This window comes from Strongyloides ratti (assembly GCF_001040885.1).
Source record: "Strongyloides ratti genome assembly S_ratti_ED321, chromosome : 1".
In the NCBI taxonomy this organism is placed as follows: domain Eukaryota; kingdom Metazoa; phylum Nematoda; class Chromadorea; order Rhabditida; family Strongyloididae; genus Strongyloides; species Strongyloides ratti.
The window spans coordinates 5,001,589-5,024,440 of NC_037307.1; the positions used below are offsets into that span (position 1 = coordinate 5,001,589).

Sequence of the window (22,852 nt, forward strand, 5' to 3'; positions counted from 1 at the left end):
CTTACTAAATTTTTCCCCTTAATTTTACCTTATTACAATATTAGAATGTACTTATTTTAAAAAAAAACCTTTAATGTTTTATTGATTTATTGTAAATTTATGTTGTTGTAAATGTATAGTCGACCAATTAATGTGTTAAAATATCAAATATAAATTCAGCATATTATATATATGCTACTTCCTACCTAAAATAATATAATTGCAAAAGTTATGCAATTTATTTTTAGTACACAAAGTGTATTTTATGTATGTCTATTTTTCTAGATTTTCAAAATTATTAAGCAAATATATGCCACCAATTATTTAAAAAAATTTTTTTTTTTTTACTTGATTCAATTTTTGTTGATTTTCCAGATAAACGTTTATAAAATATATCACTTTTGTGGTATGTGTCTCTGACTATAAATTATAACTAAAGATAAAAATCATGAGACTACTTTCTCGCTACTAATTTTGCAACACAAACTGCTTTATATCATATAATCAAAAATATTTTTTTCCCTTAATAAATTTTAAAAAATTATCTATAAAATGTCATTGATAAATTAATGCTTAGATATTACTTTTGTACTTTGTCTGAAAGTAATGTATACTTACAATTCAGCGAAGGCTCTTTAAAATTAGAAAATATAAACATGGGGTTATTACTATTTTTTTAATTATCTACTGATATCAATACTGATTTTATTTATTAAAAGAAAATTCTTACTATTTTTGTAGTCATTTTTTTTTATAACAATTTTATTAGCCATAAAAATGTATAATTAATAGTGATTTTATACAAAGATAAAATACCTATTTACCAAATACGGTAAATTTAAATTTTTGATCACTTAAAATTAGATTAAGCTTATGTAGCAATTTATTTAAAAAATAATTATATATAATTGTAATAAAAACAGAATCTTAAAATCATAAAATTATTCATGAAGTTGACCTTAATTTAAATTAAAAAACATATAAAATTAATAATGGCACTGATTTTTGTACCATTTATAAGTGTTGGAGACATGACTACGCATCAAAAAATTTTCTTTTGTATGTATGTCTACGATTTTAAATTTCGTGTTTAATTGGTATAGTTGGTAAATAGATGAGAAAAGAAAATTTTGAGCGTTGTCGTGCTACACTACTCAATTTAGCACACAACTATAGTTGTTAAAGTTTTTGAATCGATTTTCTTTTGCTAAAATTATTACTAATTGTTGTACTTATATATGTATTTTTATATTTTTTAATATTATTTTAGATACATATTATGTCATTAAATGATATGAATTATAATAGTACTGTTGAAGAACCTCAAAATGATCTTAATGATGTTATATTAAGATTTTTATCTCAACCATTATCAACAGAAAATAATAGTACATCTTTTTCATTACTAAATGGATCATTTAATTTTCCAGACAATGATACGTCGTCGTTTTCAGATATATCAGGAATAGATAATAGTACATCATCAAAGAAATATAAAACATTAAAAACTTTTACTTCATTTGATCAAGGTGAAGAATATGTTAAAAGTTTAAAAATTTTAAGATGTAAATCTCAATATCCTGGTAGAGCTTTAAAAACATATCAATATGCATGTAAAATAAAAGATTGTAAATATTATGCATTACTTAGAACAGAAAAAGATGGCAAAACAGCGGTTCTCCAGGTTAATAATGAATTTCATCCTCATACAATTAAAGACCTTGAAGATCAACAAACAAATCAAAAAAAACCAAAACTTTATATGTGTGATAAATCTTTAGAAGTGGCAATGGCTCTAAAAAAATCTGGTATGTTAATTAGAGATATTCATAAAAGATTAGAGGATGACACTAAGAAGGGTTTTTTAAAATTTATAGGGGATGAAGTGCAATTAAAACATAAGCTTTACAAACAATCTTTGAAAGATTCTCCATCAATAGTCACAACTAATTTTGCTGCTGTAATAAATAACTGTGGTAAAAGTAGTTATGATATAACTGTAGAGGAATATGCAAATGATCCATGTGTAAAAGTTTTTAATAGTTGGGAGGAGGGTGAAGAATATATAAAAAATTTAAAAATTCTTAGATGTAAATCTACCTATCCTAAACGAATTAATCGAAAAACTCATCAATTTGTATGCAGAATTAGAAGTTGTAATTATAGTGCTATGCTAAAAATGACAGGACGCGATTCTGTCTCAATTTTACGAGGTAACTATCCTGATCACAATCATACTGCTGATAACGTAGAGGAACATAATATGATTAAAAAAAGAAAAATTGATATTTGTCCAAAGGCTTTAGAAATTGCTACTTCAATGAAGAAAGCTGGTTTTAAGTTATCAGATATTGAAGCAAAATTAAAAGATGAGGATGAAAAAGGAAATATTGTTTATAAAAGTGGAATTCATCAATTACGAAGTAAATTATATAAAAATGCAAAAAATGAAAGTGAGAAGTTAAATGATACTTTTGTTGATTTAATTCGTACTTTTAATCCTTATATTCCTTTGTATGAAAAAGAATCTTCAGTTATTAGTAATACTGAGTCAAGTTCTATTGATGAAAATCAAAGAGATTACATTAAAGAGGAAACTGTGAATATACAAAATTCTGTAGATATGCCATCAGAGAGATCATCAAATATTTTAGATATTTTTTATTCTAATAATTCATTAATAAAAGTTTTTGACACATGGGAAGAAGGTGAAAAATATGTACAAGATTTAAAGGTATTTAGGCGTAGGAGTACGTATCCCTCTTCAATAAGAAAATCTTATCAATATGTTTGTAAAGTTGAAGGATGTAAATATTCTTTAATATTAAAAAATATAAAAGAAAGTAGTAATTGTATTTTGAAAGCAAATTCTTTAATTCATGAACATAATGCTTCTAATATAAATGATTACTTACCAGTAAAAAAAAAGGCATTTGAATTATCGGAAAAAGGAATAGATATAGCAATTCAACTTAAAAAAAATGGTTTACAATATTCAGAGATTCATGAATGTTTAGAGAATGAAGCTAAAAATGGAAATATTGTTTACAAAGGTGATATTAATATGTTAAGAAAGAAACTAAGTAGGATGAAAGATAAAATTAAACTAGAAAGTGTTAGTAATTCTGTTTCAATGGAATCAATTAGTACTCAATTTACTCCTAGTAATTTAGTCAAATTTGAAGAGATACAAAATAATACTAAATCAGAAATCAATCAAACTTGTTCTACTATAGAAAGTAATTCAACTGAAAATATTTTTAATTTATTGACAAGCTTCCAAACAAATTCATCAAAAGAAAATTCGAGTCCGAAGCGTATGAAGCTTGAAAATACATGTGGTAATGAATTAAATAATTCTAAAATATCTTTTGAACATGTGAAAATGTTTGATTCTTGGGAACAGGGAGAAGAGTATATTAAATCAATGAAAATTTTACGTTGTAAAAGTAAATATCCAAAAAGGCAGAGACGTTCTCATCAATATGTTTGCAGAATGCGTGATTGTAGATTTTCAATTATGTTGAAAATGAGTGAAAATGAAAAGTGTATTCTTAGGGCGAATAGTATCAATCATGAACACACAGATGAAGATCTAAAAAGTATGAATTCTATCAAGGTTAGAAAATTAGAAATTTGTGACAAAGCATTTGAAATGGCAAAAAAATATAGATTAGATGGAATGAGCGTCAGAGAAATACATAAAGCTTTAGAACAGGAGAAATCAATGAATCCAAGTATATGTTATAATTTAAATGAAAGTCAACTAAGGAATAAATTTAATACTGCTGGTTTATTAAAAGAACAATCTAGAGAATCTACTAGTAATCTTTCATTCTTACAAGATGCCATAGCAATTTTAAGAAATTTCAATGTTCAAAATAATTCACTTCCATCAATAGAAAATGAAATTGAATCTCAGCAAAATGAACCTATTCACAATAGTTCAAATGATCATGAAACAATACCGTCAGATCAATTTGATTTTAGCAGGTTAATAGGAAGTCTCTTCAATTGCAACCCTCCTGCATCAACACTATAAAAATATGGTACTATACAATTTTGGTAGAGCCGTTTTTTTTAATAAAATTAATTAAATCTATTTTTGTTCATTTTTTAATGTGTACATTTTAAATTATTTTTTTTAACAAAATAAAGTTTTTATACCATACTTTTAAGTATCAAAATAATTATTCATAAGTTTGTTATAACAAGAAAAGATCGTATATACAAGTGCTAAAAAAAATTTTTTTTTAACATTTTTGAAAATGAAGATAGTTGAAGTAAAATATTTTGAAATTATAAATAAAATATAACTTCACTTTTGAAATCAAAATATTATGAATCTTTTTGTAAATGAGAATTTCAACAAATCTATAAAACTATAAACAATAATAAAAAATATACATATTAATACAAAAAAATATTTTTAAAATTTTATTTATAGCAAAAAAATTTGAATAAATCAATTTATTAATTAAAATTTATATATATCTCTGTAATATTCAAATTATAATATATTTTGAATATTAATTTGGCTATAAATATAATACAATTTTTGTAAAAAAATCAGTTTTAGTTTAGCTATTGCTAGACTATCTGCTGCCGACTTGGAGAACAACCACAGGATTATCAACACTAGGAGTCATTTCAGGAAGAGGAAAAGCTGCGGAGAAGTAGATTCACTAAGGAGCAACACTTGGATTCAACTCAAACAATCAATCATGAGAGGAATATAAGAAAAAATGGAAATGGTATACAGGAATCTTGGGATAGAAGACAATGGATTGGAAAGGAACCTGTTACAAACGCCGCTGCCTTCTGAAGCTAAGAAATAGTCTCTCACGGGTAAAACCAATATCAGCGACACATGAAAGGATAGTGGAAGTCTTGGATAAGCTCATGGTGGCTGTTGGCAATCTATTGTTGAATAGGATGTTGCATTATCAGCTAAGTTAGACTGGAAGAAAACAGTGGCAGGCTACAAAGAAGAATAAAAGAAAACCTTATCAAAAGTGGATCGTACAGTTCTGTTGCAGCAAAAGAACAGATGTTGCCATTATGTTTGGTTAATGGACTGAAGAATATGGAGTGTAAAGAAGCAGGAATACAGCAAATCACAAGAAGTTCAATGTTTGAAGAAACGTGAAGTCCAACTGTTTTTACTCAACTTATTCAAAATTCAGGGAGAAAGAATAGGATATAAAATTTGAATAATTAGAAAAAAAATGATATGAAATTAAAAGGCAAATTTAGAAAAAAAAAGATAATAAATTGAAATATTCAATAAAATTATGTTAATCCAGAAGAAATTGAAAAAGTGACAAAATTATGGGTAATGGATTGCAATAGTAACGAGAATACTGAAGAATACGATGAATGAATTTATGAGATTCATGAAAAAAGTAGTAATGAAAAGAATGTTAATGCTGTAACATTAATATACAATTCTAAAATAAAATACCAAAATCTTGTAGAATGGAATGAACTCCATAAAATAAAAAGTAAGTTTAAATAATTTATTTTAATCATTGACTAATTATCATTCAAGAAAATTTTTTAGAGACAATAAGAAGATTCATTTGGGAATTGTTTAGCGAAAAATTATATTGCTACATTACAACATTAGGAAAAAATTATTATTTTTCAAAAAATTAGTTATGGTGGAAACAAAGATGGGTTACAAATGAAAACCAAGAATCAATTATTGGAAATATGGTATTGGCAGAAAAATGAAACATTAAAATTATAATGTTATTAACAATTAATTAAATTATAAATATAGTCTTCTTTTAAAAACAAATTAATTTAGGTTAACTATCAATAGACATGATAATATCATTTATTTTTTATGAAAAAAAAAAATTTAACAATTTTTATTTCAGTGTACTAAGTATATGTAATTTATTTTTTTATTGAATTGCCCTTCTGGCTCTTGATATTGGAGTTTTAACAGATCTCTTATCTATTTCATAGGCATCTTCAAAATCAAAGTCAAATAGACTTTCATCACTATTTTGACTATATGTTAATCTATTATTTGTTGTTTCCAAAAGGTATCTACTGTTTGAGGGATTCATACGACCATTCTCAAAATTCTTAATCTCATTTATAACTGACAAAGGTAAATTTGCCTTAATCTGTCTTATCTGATTTTTTTTATCAAATTTACTAAGATTTTCATTTGAAGATATTTCATCAATTTGTATTTGTGCATTTTTAGCACTCTCTGACATTGTGGAATTATTTATCAATTGTAATCTTGTTTGTTTAACTTCATTAATAAGAGATGTTTGATTTGCAACAAATTGATTATAAAGTGTCTAAAACAAAAATTATATTTACAAAATATTAATTTATAAAGCTTACAACAAAATTGTTACCTTGTGTTGTAAGGTAATCTAAAATTTTTTGTCTCATTGCACTTGGAGTAAGTGTATCATCAGACTGAATCAACTTTATTTGCCCAATTTGAGTTCTAGTTAATGACATATAAAGAGGACTACTTAATTTATAATAATCATAACCGGCATTGCATGATAAAGCAAAAGCAGCAATAATAATTAGAGAAAAGTATTTCATAATTATATTGTTGATTTTTAAAAGTTATCAAGATAGTATTTATGAGAAAATGTTAACAGAAAATTTATTTAAATACTTTTTTAACTATTATTTAATTAAGATTAAAGTTTCAGACTTAACTAATAACTTATTGTTAAATCAAATACTATTTGAAAAAAAAATACTTACAATAGTTAAATAAAATAGAGGGATTAATTTCTAATTGATAATTTACTAGTCATTTTTATTTTATTATTTATCTTTAAAATGACTAATTTTTGTTAAAGTTTTAGAATATTGAAAAAAAAAGAATAATTTTCCTTGTTAAACTTTTGCGACTTTTTAGAAATTAATCCATTTGCTATACAAATAAAAATTTTTTCATAATATTTAAAAATTCCTTTCTTGAATTTAATATAATCTTAAATAATAAAATAAAACTTTTAATTAAATAATCTTGATTTTATAAATTTATTTATTAATACTATTATATATAAGTAATATCAAAATGAAGTAAAAAGATCTTGATATAAATTAAAAAGAAATATATTATTAAAATTATATTTTTATTATTATAATATAAATATCTTTTTAAAAAAAATATATATATATTATGTTAGAAGCAATTTTATATAAACAAATATTTTTCTTTTTATTATAAAATTATTAATTATTATTATCTATATACATTTTATCCGTATAACATCTCTCATTTTTTTTATCTTGTTTTATATTATTTAATAACATTCTTAATTGTGAAATTTCAAAAATATTATGTTTAATTTCATTTTCAGGTTTGTAAAAAAGTTTTGCTTTGTTGACAAATAAATTGGCGTTTTGACACCATTTTCTTCCAATTGATAACCATGTCCACATGTAATCTAATTGTTTATCTATTGGTGTAATATTTTCATTGGAGACAATCAAAGATGATTCATAATTTTTAAATGAATCATTATTGTATATTTTGATGAATGGTTGAATGTATGGAATCATTGTTGTTCCAGTATTATTTTTATAGTTAATTTCACCTCTATTTTTAAGATCTTCAAATAATGGAGTTAACAAACTTTTTATTAATTTTAATGATGAATCATCAGAGTCAATTGTATAATGATGTTCATCATAAAATTGTTTTAGAGAAATCATGATACTGGCAAATGAAAATAAATTACCATAATCATGTAATAATGATGATGCTACACGTGTCCAAATTTCTAATACTACTTTTGTATTACTAGAATTATATAATGTATTTATAACTATTTCAGAAAGTATTGAACTTTTTTCATCACACTCTTGTCTTATAATAGATCCATATGGAAGTAACAAATTTATAATTTCATTTTTATCTTCTAAATGTAAATTTAATAATTTAATATCTTCTTCAGTAATCATTCTACATATTGTATTGACATTCATTGATATTAAACGATCACAAAATATATTCATTGGTGATAAAGATGTTTGAAGAGAACTTTCTGATTCTGAGTCATCTGTCTCATTATTTATAACAGAATCAGGTGATAAACTTCCACATTTATTAGTAATTGGTAAACAATCATAGTCACCTTCATTTGATGTATCAAGTACACATGCTGAATCTCTATCATTATTGATCATAACTAAATTATTTAATGACATTATAGATTGTTTAAGTTCTTTTTCAAGTTTAATTAATTCACTAATACTTTCATTGTTAACTTTTTCTTCATTAAATGTATCTTCTGATGGTCTTTGTGGTAGAGATGGAAGTAATTCTCTTTTTTTATCAGCAATAATTGATGCAGCTGTTTTTCCCATTGATATTCTAGAAATAGATCTTGGTTGAGTAATAAATTTAGGATGTTTATTAGAAATATTTAAATTATATGAACCGTTTGAAATAGTAGTATTAGTTGATGATGATGTAGATGTAGATGATAATGAAACAGGCCTTTTATTGGTAGGATTTACAATTAATCTTAAATTACTAAATGATTTTGTCTTTCCAATATCATTATGAATGTGGTCATTTTTATTCCCACCTAAATTAGTTTGTAAATCATGAACAGAATTACTATAATTCTTATTCAAGTTAGACAACATATTTTTTTCATCATTATTTATAGAGAGACGTTTAATATGTACTGGTAATGGAAAATTTTCCATAGTATCGTAATCTATATCACAATAATCTTGTTCACCTTCTTTTTCTTTTATAAATGACAATGATAATAATTTTGTATCTTGTGGTTGGATAGAAAATAATGTATTTAATTTAATATTTGATGTAGATTTAAAATTATTATCAATTTTTTCTTTAGTATCAAATAATGATTTTAAATTACTTTCTGATTTATTAAGATATTTCTTTGCATTACACAATATTGTTTCTTGTGACAGGTTGCGATTTATTTTTGGTAACCTTGGTGATGTAGAGGAATTAAATAATCTTGCGTAATTAGCTTCTATTTCAGAAATATGGTGATTTTTATTAGATAATTTATTTTTAATCAATTGACAGGTAATAGGGTTTGAAATAATGCAACCACTTAATAAAGTAACTTTTCTTTTATGTGTACGAAAAAAGTTAATTAAATCTACAATTGATGGAAATTGTTCATCTTCAAACTAAAAATATTATTTTATATTAATTATATATAAATAGTATAAAACATACTTTATAATATATCATATTATTAATAATTTCTTGATTTATTTGAAAATGTAATGGTTTTAATAACCATTGTGCTGTTAAGACATATTTACCATCTATAGATATACTATCACGTACCAGGAAATCTCCATCATTTTTTAATAATAATTCTGCCTCAATACGTTTAATTAAACCATGATACCAAATTTGGTTTTGTAATTGTAATTTCATTTCTGATTCATAGCTATAATTTATTATATTCTCATTCATTAAACTTAAATTATCAGATCCATCTATCATTTTTGAAGCAAATGTAGTGGTCATCTTATCTAAAAACAATAAATTATGCCAAAATCATTGATGTTATCAGTGAGTAACATAAAACAATACATCATTTATTATTACAATTAAATTTATAAACAAAAAAATAGAAAAAAAAACAATTAATAAAACAATTGTTATGGTTAAAGATAAAAATTTAATAATATCATTTTTAATAAAACAATTATATCTCAATAGCATAAATACATACATATATCCAACAATTAATATTATATAAATATAAAAATAAATGTAATATAAATATTTTTTAAATCATTGCTTCTGTATACAATGTATCTTATTATTAATACTATATATCATTGACATTTGATATAATCTTTTAAAATATAAAGTATATCTATTTCAATACTATTTTTAAAATATAAGTTTTCTCTTTTATAATGTAAAAAAAAAAATTATAAATATAAGAATTTATATTAATATTTACAAACTAAAAATATTACATTAGTTCCTGACTGAAGATTTTAAACTTTTAGATAGCTATTATACAAAAAAAATAAATGATATGATAAGAAATTTTATAATGTTATGTAGAATTTTTTTTTTTTTCATTTAAATAGTTTTTAAATAAAAATTATTTGTTAATATGACTCAAAATATTGGACCATCTTAGTAATCATAATGTATTATATGTCTTTAGTTATAAATATATATATTACTATATCATGAATTAAATTATTTTTATTTTCTAAAAAGTTAGCAGTAGTTATAATTACAAATATCTTTTATAATAAAGATTATAAAATGATTATATCTTAAAGAAAAGATAATAAGAAAAAAGAATATACAAGGGAAAGTCTAACAAATTATCAAATTAAATAAAATTTAATCCAATTATACAATAATTGAAGATTCATGTCTAATTATACTCTTTATGCACTGTAACATGGTACATACTTATAAAAATAGAATGTAAATATTATGTAAATTAGGATACTATTTTATAAATAAAAACAATTTAAGAATTTGTTGATATAATTAAAAAAGAGCAATAAACTATGTAATGATGATCCAGATAAGAAATGATTATGACAAATAATGTCAATGTAATATAATAATATTATTTTTGCTCATATCAACCTTACAAATAATTTTAAAACTTTAAAAATAAAAAGGAGTGTAATTAAAATATTTAATTTTATGATATATTACAAGATAGTTGTAAAAATAGTTAATTTAAATATAAAATAAATAATTTATATTTTATTATTAGAGTATAAATATTACAAAAAAAAAATAATTACTTTTCTTTTTATTTTTAAAAAAAAAAGGAAATTGTATATTTTAAATATTTTAAAGTTTTATATTAATAATTAATTTTAATGTTTAGAAGTAAAATATATATATATATTAAAGTTAATACAAAAATATTTTATACCATGATATTAACTACCAGTCACTTTATATTAAATACTCATCTATTAAATAAACTTATGTTGTTGAATCCAATTTGGTATATTTACACATTAAGTATAAAGTAACCATTGGCTATCAGCTGTTAACTATTCAGTTTGCAATTTGATAAGAAAGAACACACAAAAGATATGTGTTCTCCTGAGGGTTGTCAAAATGACATATAATGAAATGAGGTAATCAACAGTTAAAAGGCCCCATATAATGCAACTATATATATAATATAAGGATTCAAATATAATAAATTAGGACTATCTTTACTCTTGTCAATATATCTAAATATAGTTAAAAATATTGTGAGATTTAAAATAAAAGTTAAAATGATCACAAATAATATATAAATGTAGAAGGAATTAATATGATAAATAGGATTGTATCATGCAAGCTATTGTTTATAATTATATAAATAAAAGTAGCTTATTTAACAATGCTTTCAAATATTTACCATTATTTCAAATCTTATTTTTAAAAGAAAAGAAATTGTTTTTAAAAAGAAAAAAATTTTTTTTTAATTAAAAAAACATATTTGTTATGATTTTTTTTTTATAATCTAAAATAATCTTTTAAAATATATATACAATATAATTATTGAAAAAAATCAAGTGTATTAAATAGATGTTCCAAAACAGGAAGAATTTTAATAATATTATATTGAAATTAGATATATCTTACTAATAATAAAATCTGTCATTATTAATTTTGTTACTACTTTCTACTAATTAAATGAAATAGTAATACATTCAAAACATTGTATAATATTTTCAATAAATAAAATTTAAAGAAAATTATACTTTATAAAGATATAAATAAATATATATATATGATAATAATAAATTATTTGCTATATATAATTTAATATATAGTATTAAAAAAAAATAATAGTATTGTATAAGAAATTAAATTAAATTGAAATAGACAATAGATCATATATACATATAACCGATATAATATAGTCATATAAGTAAAAGTATTCTAATATTATATATTTAATAAGAAGCTTAATATAAATTTCACAACCGTGTTAATTCAAGAACTACTTATAAATATAAATAAATAGTAATAACAATTGACAATTCGGAATACTTCAAAGAAGTCATAAACATATGAACTTTACATAATTGCTTTTTACAGATATAATTGTTCATATATACCTAAACAGAAACAATTGTTACGCCATTACATATTAAAATAATCTTTTATGATAAATTTTCATTGCCAAAACTTTGTAAAGTTAAATTAAAAAAGTTTTGTCGTTAGATCCACAATTTTAAGATATCTATAAAATGTTTATTCTCTATATATATGTATACATAAATTAGAAGTTTTTACTTTTCTTAATATTACTACAAATTTCCAACTAGTAACAGGTGGAGAAATAATTTAAACTATTTAAAAAAAATTTTTTTTAATATTTACACTTTTTCAATGATATCTTGTTTAATAATATGAATCAAATAACCTAATATTTTTTAAAATAAAATAATGAATATAAATATATAAAACATATGATATTATATATATATATGTATACATTTACTATCATTTTAAAGGACAAACAATTCAATTTAATTTTATATTAAAAAAAAATAAAAAATAAAAACAACTAACTAATCCAGATAAGTTACTATAACAGGAATTATAGACCTTCTGTTTAACAAAAAAGATTGTCACATTTATCAAAAGATTAATATTCTTTTTAACTTATTAAATTTCCGATTAACAACAGAAGGATAAAAATAGCGCCAAGAATAATAAATTACTTCTTGAAGTTTTGTTTATTTTTAATTTCTCATATAATTATTTATGTTAATTATTTTAGAAAATGATGATTTATTGAAGATTTTTTAAATAAAGTTCTTATTAACATATTGTAAGTATAAAACAGAAATGATAATTAAATTTTAAAAATACTATATAATTTTATAAAAAAAAAAATAAAAATATATTGATAATAAAAAAGTTGTTTAAAATTACTAAATCAATTAACATTTTGGTTTATTAAATATTAGGTAAATAAAATATCACAGAAAAAAAAAGTGTCCTAAATATGTGAAAAATAAAATAATACAAATAAGTTTTTATTAAAAATGAAGAAAAAAAAAATTTTCAAATTATCGCAAGACATCAAATATCTAAATAAAACAAAAAGTCAATTTATATTATTAATAATTACACACCAGATGGTTTATTTAAGATGTACTAGCATTATTTTTTTTTCATAAAAAAGAAATATATATATATAAATATAGTTAATATATTTCTATTTATAGAAAGAACAGAATTTATAAAAAAAAATAAACATCTGGAAGATCAAATGATTTAATTTGTGTTTATTTAAATGATAGTAATACATACAAACAATTTTAAATTATGCAATTAATGTATGAGAAAAAAAAAATTTCTTTATTATAGTTATAATATATATATACTGTATAATTATGTAACTATTAAAAGTATTAGCAGGTGTATCCTTCCCACCTTATCATTAAATGTTTATTAACTATTTACAATCATATTCAATTTTTAATAGTATTTTAAACTTCTTTTTTTTTTCATTATGATAATAAAAATATTTTTTTAAAAAAAATAATTTTTTAAAATTTACACTTAGACATTTAATCTTTCAACTAAAAGATATATTAAAATTAATCGATGCAAACTGAATGCTTGTGAAAAATAATGACAATCAAAATGAACTTTATGTTCTTTTTTAAATTAATATGGGTAAAACTTTATACCAGAAGTTGTAATCACATCTTAATTTTATCTTTCTTTCTAAAGTTGTTTTTTTTTTTAACCACTTACAATGAATAGAGAACCAACCAGAGATAAGAAAGATAATAAGGATAAGAAAGATGATACTGATGGCCGTTTTTATATTAAAGATTTGGGTGAATCTGTTTTTACTAGTTTACGAGAGTTAAATCTCATGTCATATAATGAAGCAACTCACTTTGCCAATTTAATAGTAGAAAAAGTAAAAAAGAAAAATGTACCTAAAGAAAGAAATAAAAATAATGAAGACAACAAACCCAAATCAAATAGAGGTGGATTTTATAAAACAAAACTTTGTGAATTCTATGAAAGAAAAGGAGTCTGTAGATTTAGAGATAGATGTTATTATGCTCATGGAATTAATGAACTAAGGAAACGTGCATATGTAAGTTTTGATATTTTTAATAATTTAAGAATTTCTAGAGTTACTATAATACAAAATCAGACAAAGTTTGTCATTATTATAAACAGGGTTATTGTAGTAAGGGACTTTCTTGTAAATATATTCATAAAGCAGATGAAAGTGATGATGAATTTTATCATTCAACAAGTAGTTTTAAAAGATCTAAAAATTACCATTATGATTTTCCTAGTTATGGTAACAATGAAAATTGTAGATTTTACCATTCATATGGACCAAATGCAATGCCGAAGCCGTATGATGACTTGAAGAGAAAAAGATTTATAAATTCATTTAGGAAAAATGGAAGTAAAGCTTTTAAAAGTAGCAGAACATATTTTGATCGTGAAAAAGCACCTGAAAATGAAAATAAAAGTAGTAGAGGTGGAAATAAAGGTAGTAGAAGTGAAAGCAAAAGTAGTAGAAATGAAAGCAAAAGTAGTAAAAGTAAAATTAAAATAAAAAGCGAAGTTTAAAATGTAGTTTTTATTACTCATTATAAAATAAATTATAAAGATTCAAATTTTATTTTAGTGGTTTTTTTTTTAAATTTAAAACAAATTTACATGTTAAAGATGTCATCACCACATACTATCACTGGAAGACTCTGTAGAAAAGGCTCTGAGTAGTGTTGCAAAACTATTTTCTTGTAAATCTTGAGCAGAGTTGTCATCTGTATGACAGTCCTGTTGAATTGGATAATTTTGTTTATGACAATGATTAATAAAATCTAAATGAATAGGTTGACAAGAGTCTACTGATACTGTTTGAGATAAATCAGGAGGTGTTTTATCAAGCAATTGATTGTTGTAATTATCATTTACACAAGAAAATAGATTAGAACATTGCACAAATGATTTCCTTGGATATTGACAAGTTTCTAGTAAACAGGTTGAATAAGCTTGTGTGTAAAGGTGATTTCTGTTTGTTACACAATCAGGTTGAGGATAATCTTGACCAAATAAAGATAGGTATGAAAATCTATTATTATCATCAACAGTACTAAATTGTTCAATATCTTCATTATTATTATAAAATAAAGGTTGAATGTCCCCAAAACTATAATCTATTCTTTCAAAATCATCACTTAAATTTGGATCATTAAAATTAAAGTATTCTGATTCATTTGTTATTGTTACCAAGTTATCATTATAAGGGTAATTTGTATTTGAGAGAATATCATCAATATGATGAGGTATTTTAAAATTCAACTCATTTTCAAGGTTCAATGGATTACTTTGATTAAAAGTAAAGTTAGAACAATTTTGGTTACTATCTTGTTTTTTAATATTTTCCACCAGTTTAGTTGTATGTTTTAAATTTTTAGTTGGAGGACAAGATATCCCATCACATACTTGAATTTCCAATTTATTTAAATACAGTAAATAATCTAAATCACTTTTAGGACAAGGTTGTGGAGAATAACTATCTGACTCATCAAATACAAAAGTTTCATCTCCCTTTTTAATTGCTGTAATTTTTTCTCTGTAATTATTATCCAAAATGGCAATTTTAGCTGATACATTATCAATATAATTACGTGTAATTTTTTTATTTTTCTCTATCTTTTTACTATTTCTCTTAAAAACATCACTCGGTAGTTCATTCCATTTTTCTAGTTTTTCAATTGCTTCTTTCTTAAAATTTTGTAATTTTTCCACCTCACGTTTATGCTTTTTTTTCAAAAAAGATATTTCATGTTTTTTATATTGATCTGTAAGAAATTTAATTTTATCTTCCATTTCAACTTTCTCTATGTTTAAAACTTTTTCTACCCCCCTAAATGCAACATTTTGTTCATTGTTTATTTTTTCCAAAGTTTCGCATTGCTTCTTTAAATTTTCAATTTCATTTGATAATTTTTTTTTTTCAGAATTTAACAAATTATTTTTATTTAATAAAGAACTACTTGATTTTTCTAATTTTAAAAGTCTAGAATTTATTGTATCACATTTATCTAAAAAAAATTTTTTGCTTCCCTCTAATTCTTTATATAAAGTATTTAACGTCTCTGTTTTTTCATCTACTGCTTTATTTAATGATGATATAATACTTTTAAGATTATTAATTTCACTTTTTGCTTTTAAAAGATTTGTGGTTAAAGAATGAATATCATTTTGAGTATACATTCTTATCCATAAATCAAGAATTTCATTTACTATTGTTATTAATATTGTGGGAACAAGACACAAATTATTATCAGTACTTTGAAATATTTTTTCTACGTTAGGATCATTTAAAATATTTAAAATAGGATCATGAAAACGTCTCTGATCATTTTTAGTAAACCAATGCAATGCTTTAAATGAATACATAATATTTTCTTTTATATACTTCATAATTTTTCCTATAGGAAATTCAGAAAATTGAGGTAAAGAAATAGTGTTAAATAATTGTAATCCATTTACATGATCTTCTATTAATGTTTTTATATGATCAAAATCATTGTCCTTATATTTACTAAATAAAAATATGATAAAAAATATATTTCAACTAAAAAAAAACTTACTTTAAAGAAACATTTAATGCATCAGTCATAATATTTCGAAGATCATCTTTATTTTTTTTTATATTTAAAATAAATCTTTCAAAATTTTGATTTTTACATGATATAGTTTTTGAGTATTGACTTTCAATAGCACAATTAAATAGTCTCCATTTAGTTAAAAATTTTTCTACAGATATTATCTTTGAATTTGAACAAATAGGACTAGTAGATCTATAATCATTTTTTAATTCAAGTTGATTTAAGCAATAACGTGAACCAAAAACAGAATAATAAAACATCTTGTCATTATTTGATTGATAAAAAAATGTTTTAGAGTCAAATATATGGGTACAACAACAACTAGTAAGCATTAGATGTGGATCTTTAAATTTACAAGTACATTTCTTTGAATCATCTTTCATTTTTCCCCTAACTTTAATATTATCACATTTATTTTCTTTTTCATCAATATTTTCTGTTTTAATATTTTCTTCAACATCAACTTTTTTTTTTTGATCACTCTTAATTATTCGTTTAAGTTGGCACATTCTATTTAAACGTAATTCTTTCTTTAAAGGTACCCTATTTACAACCATAGTGTTTAAAGCAAATTGTTCAATTCGCTCAATTGTGTCATTAACTAAAAGAACCGTAATTTCATCTAACTTTCGTTTAAATATTTCTATATATGGTGATTTTAAATGACTATAACAATTGATAATATTTTGGCAGACATCACTTGCACCATGTAACTTTTTCTTTTTCAATAATTTTTCTATCACTGCAATATATTTTTCAAATTTTATTTCTAATTCTTTATCTGTTATCACCTCATTAACATCTATCACAACTTCTAAAAATATTTTACCACCAAGCATATAATTATTTTTAGGATCAATTAATTCTTCCATTGAAATAAAATCATCATATCCATATGAAGTGTTTTCATAATTGTATATATAACTAATTTTTTTTATTAAATTTGATTTATTAGCTGAATAGGTAAATAAAACTAATTGACTATTTACTAGAATGTTCAATTTTTTTTGACAATTACATAGTTTTACAAATAATCCTAAATATTCTTTTGATTTTTTATCAGAACTTACCACTCGTTCTACAGATACTTTCCTAAAAAATTTTAATAAAATAATTTACTACATACCTACCATTGATAACCAGAAATATATTTTGGAGGGGTTTCAAAATCAAATTCTTTATCTATCATATTTTCTACAGTCATAAATACTGAATTTGTATACATTGGTTTATTTAAATCAATTGGTGAACAATTTTTTAATTCACAAAAATTTTCTTTAGGAATCATAGGTAGTGAATCTTGGTCAACATCTTTTTCTTCAATTGGTATAGTAATTGACGTTACATCAAAATTCATATTCTTACTAGTTATATCATTTTGCATTAAATCTAAAAAATCTAATATTCAAGATATTGGTGTAAATTCCACTTACTACATTCAACGGCACTTGAAGAACTGGCAATTATTGTCTGATTTTCATTATCACATGTTACAACTTTTTCCTTGTACAATAATTTTGATCTTTTCCTTTTTGAAGATTCCTCTTTAACAATGGTTGAAGCATTGGCAATAATTTTTGATTGTGATTGTGATAAAGTCAAACAAACTTGTGAATATGAATCCTTCTTTTTTGACGGCATAACGGTTAAATTTATATCATCCATTATTTTTTTTTTACAAATTGAAATATTCGTAAGACGCAAATCTTTACGAGACACTCTATTAAAATAATCCTAGAAACTGAGTACTGCACGAAACGTCATACCAGTGTTGTCACGATATTAATGAGATCAAAGTTTTTAAATTTTATCAATGTAATTTTTTTCTTCCATATTTCTTTTTTTACTAATAACATAATTCCAAACGAAATTTCTTATAATATTGTATGGGTGTCTGTAAAATAACAAAATATTGTAAAACATTTATAACTAAGTTATTTTTTAAAAAAAATTTCTAAATTGTTTAGTTAGATCAACAAATTTTAAAGAGATGGTGTGATAAATTTTTTAGAAAAATTCTAACTTTTACTATGTTTGAATACTTCCATAGTGTTGACTACAACTAAAATGTTAGAAAATTTCAAAATACCAATTTATCTATGTAGTTTTTTTTTTATACTTTTATTAAATGAGCAAAAAGAGGGCAATAGTTTTTTTTTTGCTTTTACATCTATTATTTTGTTTCTACTTTTTAATTAAGTTATCAATTTTATTTGTGCATAGGATTTTCTTATAGTTGTGTATTAATCTTTTTTCATTTTAATAATGGTATGAGATATAAACATACTTATTCGCAAGAAGGCAAATTAAAATGTGTACAAAATAGTTAAAAAAAGTGTGGAAAGGCAGGTGCTATTTGATGATAATATATTATATTGATAAAATCATATCCGTATTTTTTTTTATTTATTTAGTTTCTTTCTTAAATATTTATATATATATATATATACTTTATAAATACATTATATTTTTTAAGCTAGTTTATAAAATACTTTTATATATTTTATTATTTACACTTTTTCTTATTATTATACTCTATTCTTTTTTTTAATAAAAATCTTGTATTTCCATACTGTATAAAAATAAGATAGTTATTTATACAGGAATAGATTTATGAAGAAAAATTTTTGGCTACATTTAAAGAATAATTTATATTTATTGGCAACAAAACTTTGTTTTTTTTTTTTTTTTGAGTATTATTGCAAAAAAAAATTTTAATTAACAGTTGAATTTGTTTTAATTTTCCGTGAATAAACAAAGTTAAGTTACGCTTTTATCTGAAAAACAAATCTTATTAGCATAACTTCTCAATTTTATCCAATCTACTGACTGATATCTATTGTACATTAAAAGAAGAATTTTTGAGATATCTAAGACGTCTTTTTCTGAGACGTCAAATATTTCATACCATGGTCTTGGTTTCTTTGGTAGCGATATAGGAGCTGCTATTGTTCTTGAAGCAAGAAATAGGCATGCACATGCTATTGTATTTGGCTGATATCTAAGAAATATATCTGTTCTAAGGCCATCGTTCATATACGACCAGGCCTTTCCAATCAGCTCGGCATTATCGATTTGTCTTAAAGCATGAGCAAAAACATATATCCATTTATGGGGATGATTCACATAAACAACAAAACCCAATGTTTTTAATATTTGTCTTTCTGTTTTAATTACACTATTTTTCAGATGAACGTAATGTTGATCCAAATCAATAGGCGCTATTTCATCATTCTCCTCGGAGGTATTTTTTAATGCATGTCGTTTTTTCATCCTATCAAATGTATTAATTACTTCCCTGCAACGACGTGGATTTTCCTCTATCTTGCTTGCCAACAAAACACATGCCATTACTGCGTGCTTTAAAATTTTTTGTTAGAAATTAAAATTATTTATAAACTAACCTCAAAAAAATACTTTGCAAATGATTTTTGATAGTAAAACCGTTGATATAAAATTTGACCCGTTGCTGCAGCTGTTTGTGGCATTCTTAGTAGGATAGTTAATGATTGAATTAATTCACATCCCAGATATCGAAGTTCCTGTTCAATGGTTATTGGTATTCCATCTGCTATTGATGGTGGATTGACTAATAATTTTTTTGAACTTTCTTGTAATGTTAAATACCACTTATCTGAATCAATGCAAACAGATGAATTTTTAGGTTTCAAACCAAAACTACTTGGTTTTATTTTACTTCTTATTCTTTCAATATTCATCATGTCTATTTTTTCTCTTTCATTTATATTAGTCTGAGGCACTGACTTTTCATTACCATCCGTGAAAATCCTATCAGGAACAGTAGACTTCTCCATAGTAAATGACTAATAGGAAAAATATTTTAAAACTTCAGGTGACATAATACATAGCCTATCGTTTTAGGACACCTTTTGTGGTAAATCGTCAATTAGTAGAAATAGGTTCTTCGATGGCATCCGATGTGGTCTAGTGGTTATGATTTGCGGCTCTCACCCGCAAGACCCGGGTCCGATTCCCGGCATCGGAATACTTTTTCCTATATGGTGTGAGTATCTTTACGTTCTTCCAACTATCAATATTTTATGTTTTTATTCCGAAATATTATATTTAAATGACATTTTATAGATGCTTACTGTTAGTTATGACATATATGCTTTTCAATTAAAAAGACTTACTCATATTTTAACTAATTACCATGCTCAAACTTGGAAACTTTATGATGAACCAAATAATACTTTTGCTACACTTACACAAACACTTAATTTATGGAGAACCCAAACTAAAGTGAAACGATGTACTGAAATACATTATGATAAAGAGTTGCAGTTACCATTGATATGGTTTAATTTTTATTCTATTGGTAAGTAAATATATGTATAAAATATTTTTTTTTATTAAATTTTAGATGGTAAAAGGTTAACTATTGATGAGATTTCTGAAACTGGTGTTATTCCATCATCCATAATTCCACATCTCAAGGAACCAGTAAATTTTGAAATTATAACAAAAAATAACCCCCAAAAAAATGAACTTTATTTTTGTTTTGTACCAACAAAAACATGTGAAAACCAAGAAGGAAAAGAATTTTCGTTAGTTAATTGGTTATACTTTTTTAGTCAATTTATAGGTATTAACATTGATGTGGAAATGGTAACAGAATTTGTTGATTCATGGTATGAAGGAATATAAGTTTTAAAATTTTATTTGTTTTATTATACAGTGTTTTTGTAAAAAGAAATTATAAATAATTCATATGTCGAGATGTTTCTGGTGAATCTGTTCTTTCTACCGGCAATTCCACAGATGGACCTGCTTTTCTAGTATAATACTTATTGGTAATTTCTCTTTCCTCTTCTGAGCTTAATTCATCACTGTCATCTGACGCTGATGTCTCGTAACCTTTGTAGTATGGATCAATAAAACTAGACCAAGGTAAAATTCGCATATTCTTTCCGACTCTCAGCTTTTTAGCTTTCTTGAATGTTGTACCATCTTCAATCCTCTGCAAGTATGAAGAATATTGTGGTAAACGTTGAGGCTTCATTTGAAGATTTGTTGCACTTTGTGTTCTTCTCATTAAGTTTGTTTGTTGAACATCAGATTGCCCTGGTTTTGTGAAGAAACGCTTTGTTCCAAGATGACTATCATTTGGAAAGCGATTTTGATCATATTGAAAGTTTAATTTGCTTACGCGATTTGGTATTTGTGAGTGATGATGTTGAGGAATCAAAGACCGTTGCAGCAAATTTTTATAAGAATTTTGTTGTTGTATATTATAATGCCTTTGATTCGGAGCAAATTGGTTGATTCTATTTATATGTTTTAAATTACTATTTGGATAATTATGATTTGCTTGTTGTAAAAATGCCATTTGTCTTTGTTGATTTGATGAAGACAGAATCGATCTATCGTGTTGTTGTATACTTTTTACGTTATGGAACATATTAATTGTTGGATTTTTGATACCACTTTTTTTGGAAATATCTTTTATAGGTATCGAGTGCTTCAGGCAACCACGAACAAATTGCACCCCAGTAGGAAAAGGTTTTACATAATCACCGGTTTTATAAAATGAAGGAGCAGAAATTGTGTAGCTTTTTGTTAAATTTTTTGACATCTCCAATATGTCACTTTTTGTATTATGTTGTTGTTGTGATTTTTTTAGTTCACATAATTTTTTCTGTGCTATATTTAAACTATTTGTCACAGAACCATATATTCGGACTAATCCTGCTTCAGTCTTTAGTATTGCTTTGTCATATTTAAATATTTCAGCTTTCATCTTTTTAATTTTCTTTTGTGTTTTTTCTATACATGGTGCATTTTTTAATTTTTTGATTATTTCAATTTCAATCCTAGATATATCATTTACAAGACATTTAAAATCTTCTTTATTATTTTCTTCTACTTCATCTTTTTTTTTAAATACATTTTCAAAAAGCTATGTAATTTTACTAGAAATCATGTAAATATAAACTTACAGATGACATTTTTTTATCCAACTCTAGAATATCTTTAACCAGATCTTTCTTTAATGTCTGTTCAATGTTCATTGTAAGTAGTTTGTAATGTTTTGTTAGAAATATTTTCCAAATATAATATAGATTAGTTTTTATGTTATGGTTAGAAATAAAATATAGAAATAAATAATACGCTACGGTAGAACCTTAGTTACATTTATTGTTACTATTTTTAAATAGATAAAAAAATTTTTCTCAATACTTCAATTTAAAAAACA

The 22,852-nt window shown here is 23.4% G+C and overlaps 8 protein-coding genes across 8 annotated transcripts; 3 read left to right on the top strand and 5 right to left on the bottom strand.

The window, feature by feature from the left end:
• Nucleotides 1–210: 210 nt before the first annotated feature.
• SRAE_1000161400 (Hypothetical protein) lies at nt 211–4,021 on the top strand (the record flags this gene model as incomplete). Its single annotated transcript, XM_024648592.1, has 3 exons — nt 211–246; nt 1,250–1,787; nt 1,857–4,021. 3 exons carry the CDS (start codon nt 211–213, stop codon nt 4,019–4,021), a joined length of 2,739 nt encoding a protein of 912 aa, XP_024502554.1.
• A 1,870-nt stretch (nt 4,022–5,891) lies between these two features.
• Nucleotides 5,892–6,561, bottom strand: SRAE_1000161500 (Domain of unknown function DUF148 domain-containing protein; the record flags this gene model as incomplete). The annotated part of the gene is made up of 2 exons (XM_024648593.1): nt 5,892–6,302; nt 6,349–6,561. The coding sequence occupies 2 exons, from the start codon at nt 6,559–6,561 to the stop codon at nt 5,892–5,894; spliced, it is 624 nt and encodes a 207-aa protein (XP_024502555.1).
• A 645-nt stretch (nt 6,562–7,206) lies between these two features.
• Nucleotides 7,207–9,502, bottom strand: SRAE_1000161600 (SH2 domain-containing protein; the record flags this gene model as incomplete). The annotated part of the gene is made up of 2 exons (XM_024648594.1): nt 7,207–9,153; nt 9,203–9,502. 2 exons carry the CDS (start codon nt 9,500–9,502, stop codon nt 7,207–7,209), a joined length of 2,247 nt encoding a protein of 748 aa, XP_024502556.1.
• Nucleotides 9,503–13,739: 4,237 nt separating this feature from the next.
• On the top strand, nt 13,740–14,584 carry SRAE_1000161700 (Zinc finger, CCCH-type domain-containing protein; the record flags this gene model as incomplete). Its single annotated transcript, XM_024648595.1, has 3 exons — nt 13,740–14,093; nt 14,132–14,364; nt 14,407–14,584. The coding sequence occupies 3 exons, from the start codon at nt 13,740–13,742 to the stop codon at nt 14,582–14,584; spliced, it is 765 nt and encodes a 254-aa protein (XP_024502557.1).
• A 105-nt stretch (nt 14,585–14,689) lies between these two features.
• On the bottom strand, nt 14,690–18,300 carry SRAE_1000161800 (MATH domain and TRAF-like domain-containing protein; the record flags this gene model as incomplete). Its single annotated transcript, XM_024648596.1, has 4 exons — nt 14,690–16,568; nt 16,618–17,727; nt 17,766–18,024; nt 18,069–18,300. 4 exons carry the CDS (start codon nt 18,298–18,300, stop codon nt 14,690–14,692), a joined length of 3,480 nt encoding a protein of 1,159 aa, XP_024502558.1.
• A 1,108-nt stretch (nt 18,301–19,408) lies between these two features.
• Nucleotides 19,409–20,450, bottom strand: SRAE_1000161900 (Cyclin, N-terminal domain and Cyclin-like domain and Cyclin L family-containing protein; the record flags this gene model as incomplete). The annotated part of the gene is made up of 3 exons (XM_024648598.1): nt 19,409–19,412; nt 19,466–19,995; nt 20,040–20,450. 3 exons carry the CDS (start codon nt 20,448–20,450, stop codon nt 19,409–19,411), a joined length of 945 nt encoding a protein of 314 aa, XP_024502559.1.
• A 289-nt stretch (nt 20,451–20,739) lies between these two features.
• Nucleotides 20,740–21,248, top strand: SRAE_1000162000 (Hypothetical protein; the record flags this gene model as incomplete). Its single annotated transcript, XM_024648599.1, has 3 exons — nt 20,740–20,974; nt 21,020–21,203; nt 21,242–21,248. The coding sequence occupies 3 exons, from the start codon at nt 20,740–20,742 to the stop codon at nt 21,246–21,248; spliced, it is 426 nt and encodes a 141-aa protein (XP_024502560.1).
• A 104-nt stretch (nt 21,249–21,352) lies between these two features.
• On the bottom strand, nt 21,353–22,667 carry SRAE_1000162100 (Mediator complex, subunit Med4 family-containing protein; the record flags this gene model as incomplete). Its single annotated transcript, XM_024648600.1, has 2 exons — nt 21,353–22,555; nt 22,596–22,667. 2 exons carry the CDS (start codon nt 22,665–22,667, stop codon nt 21,353–21,355), a joined length of 1,275 nt encoding a protein of 424 aa, XP_024502561.1.
• Between the last annotated feature and the right edge of the window lie 185 nt (nt 22,668–22,852).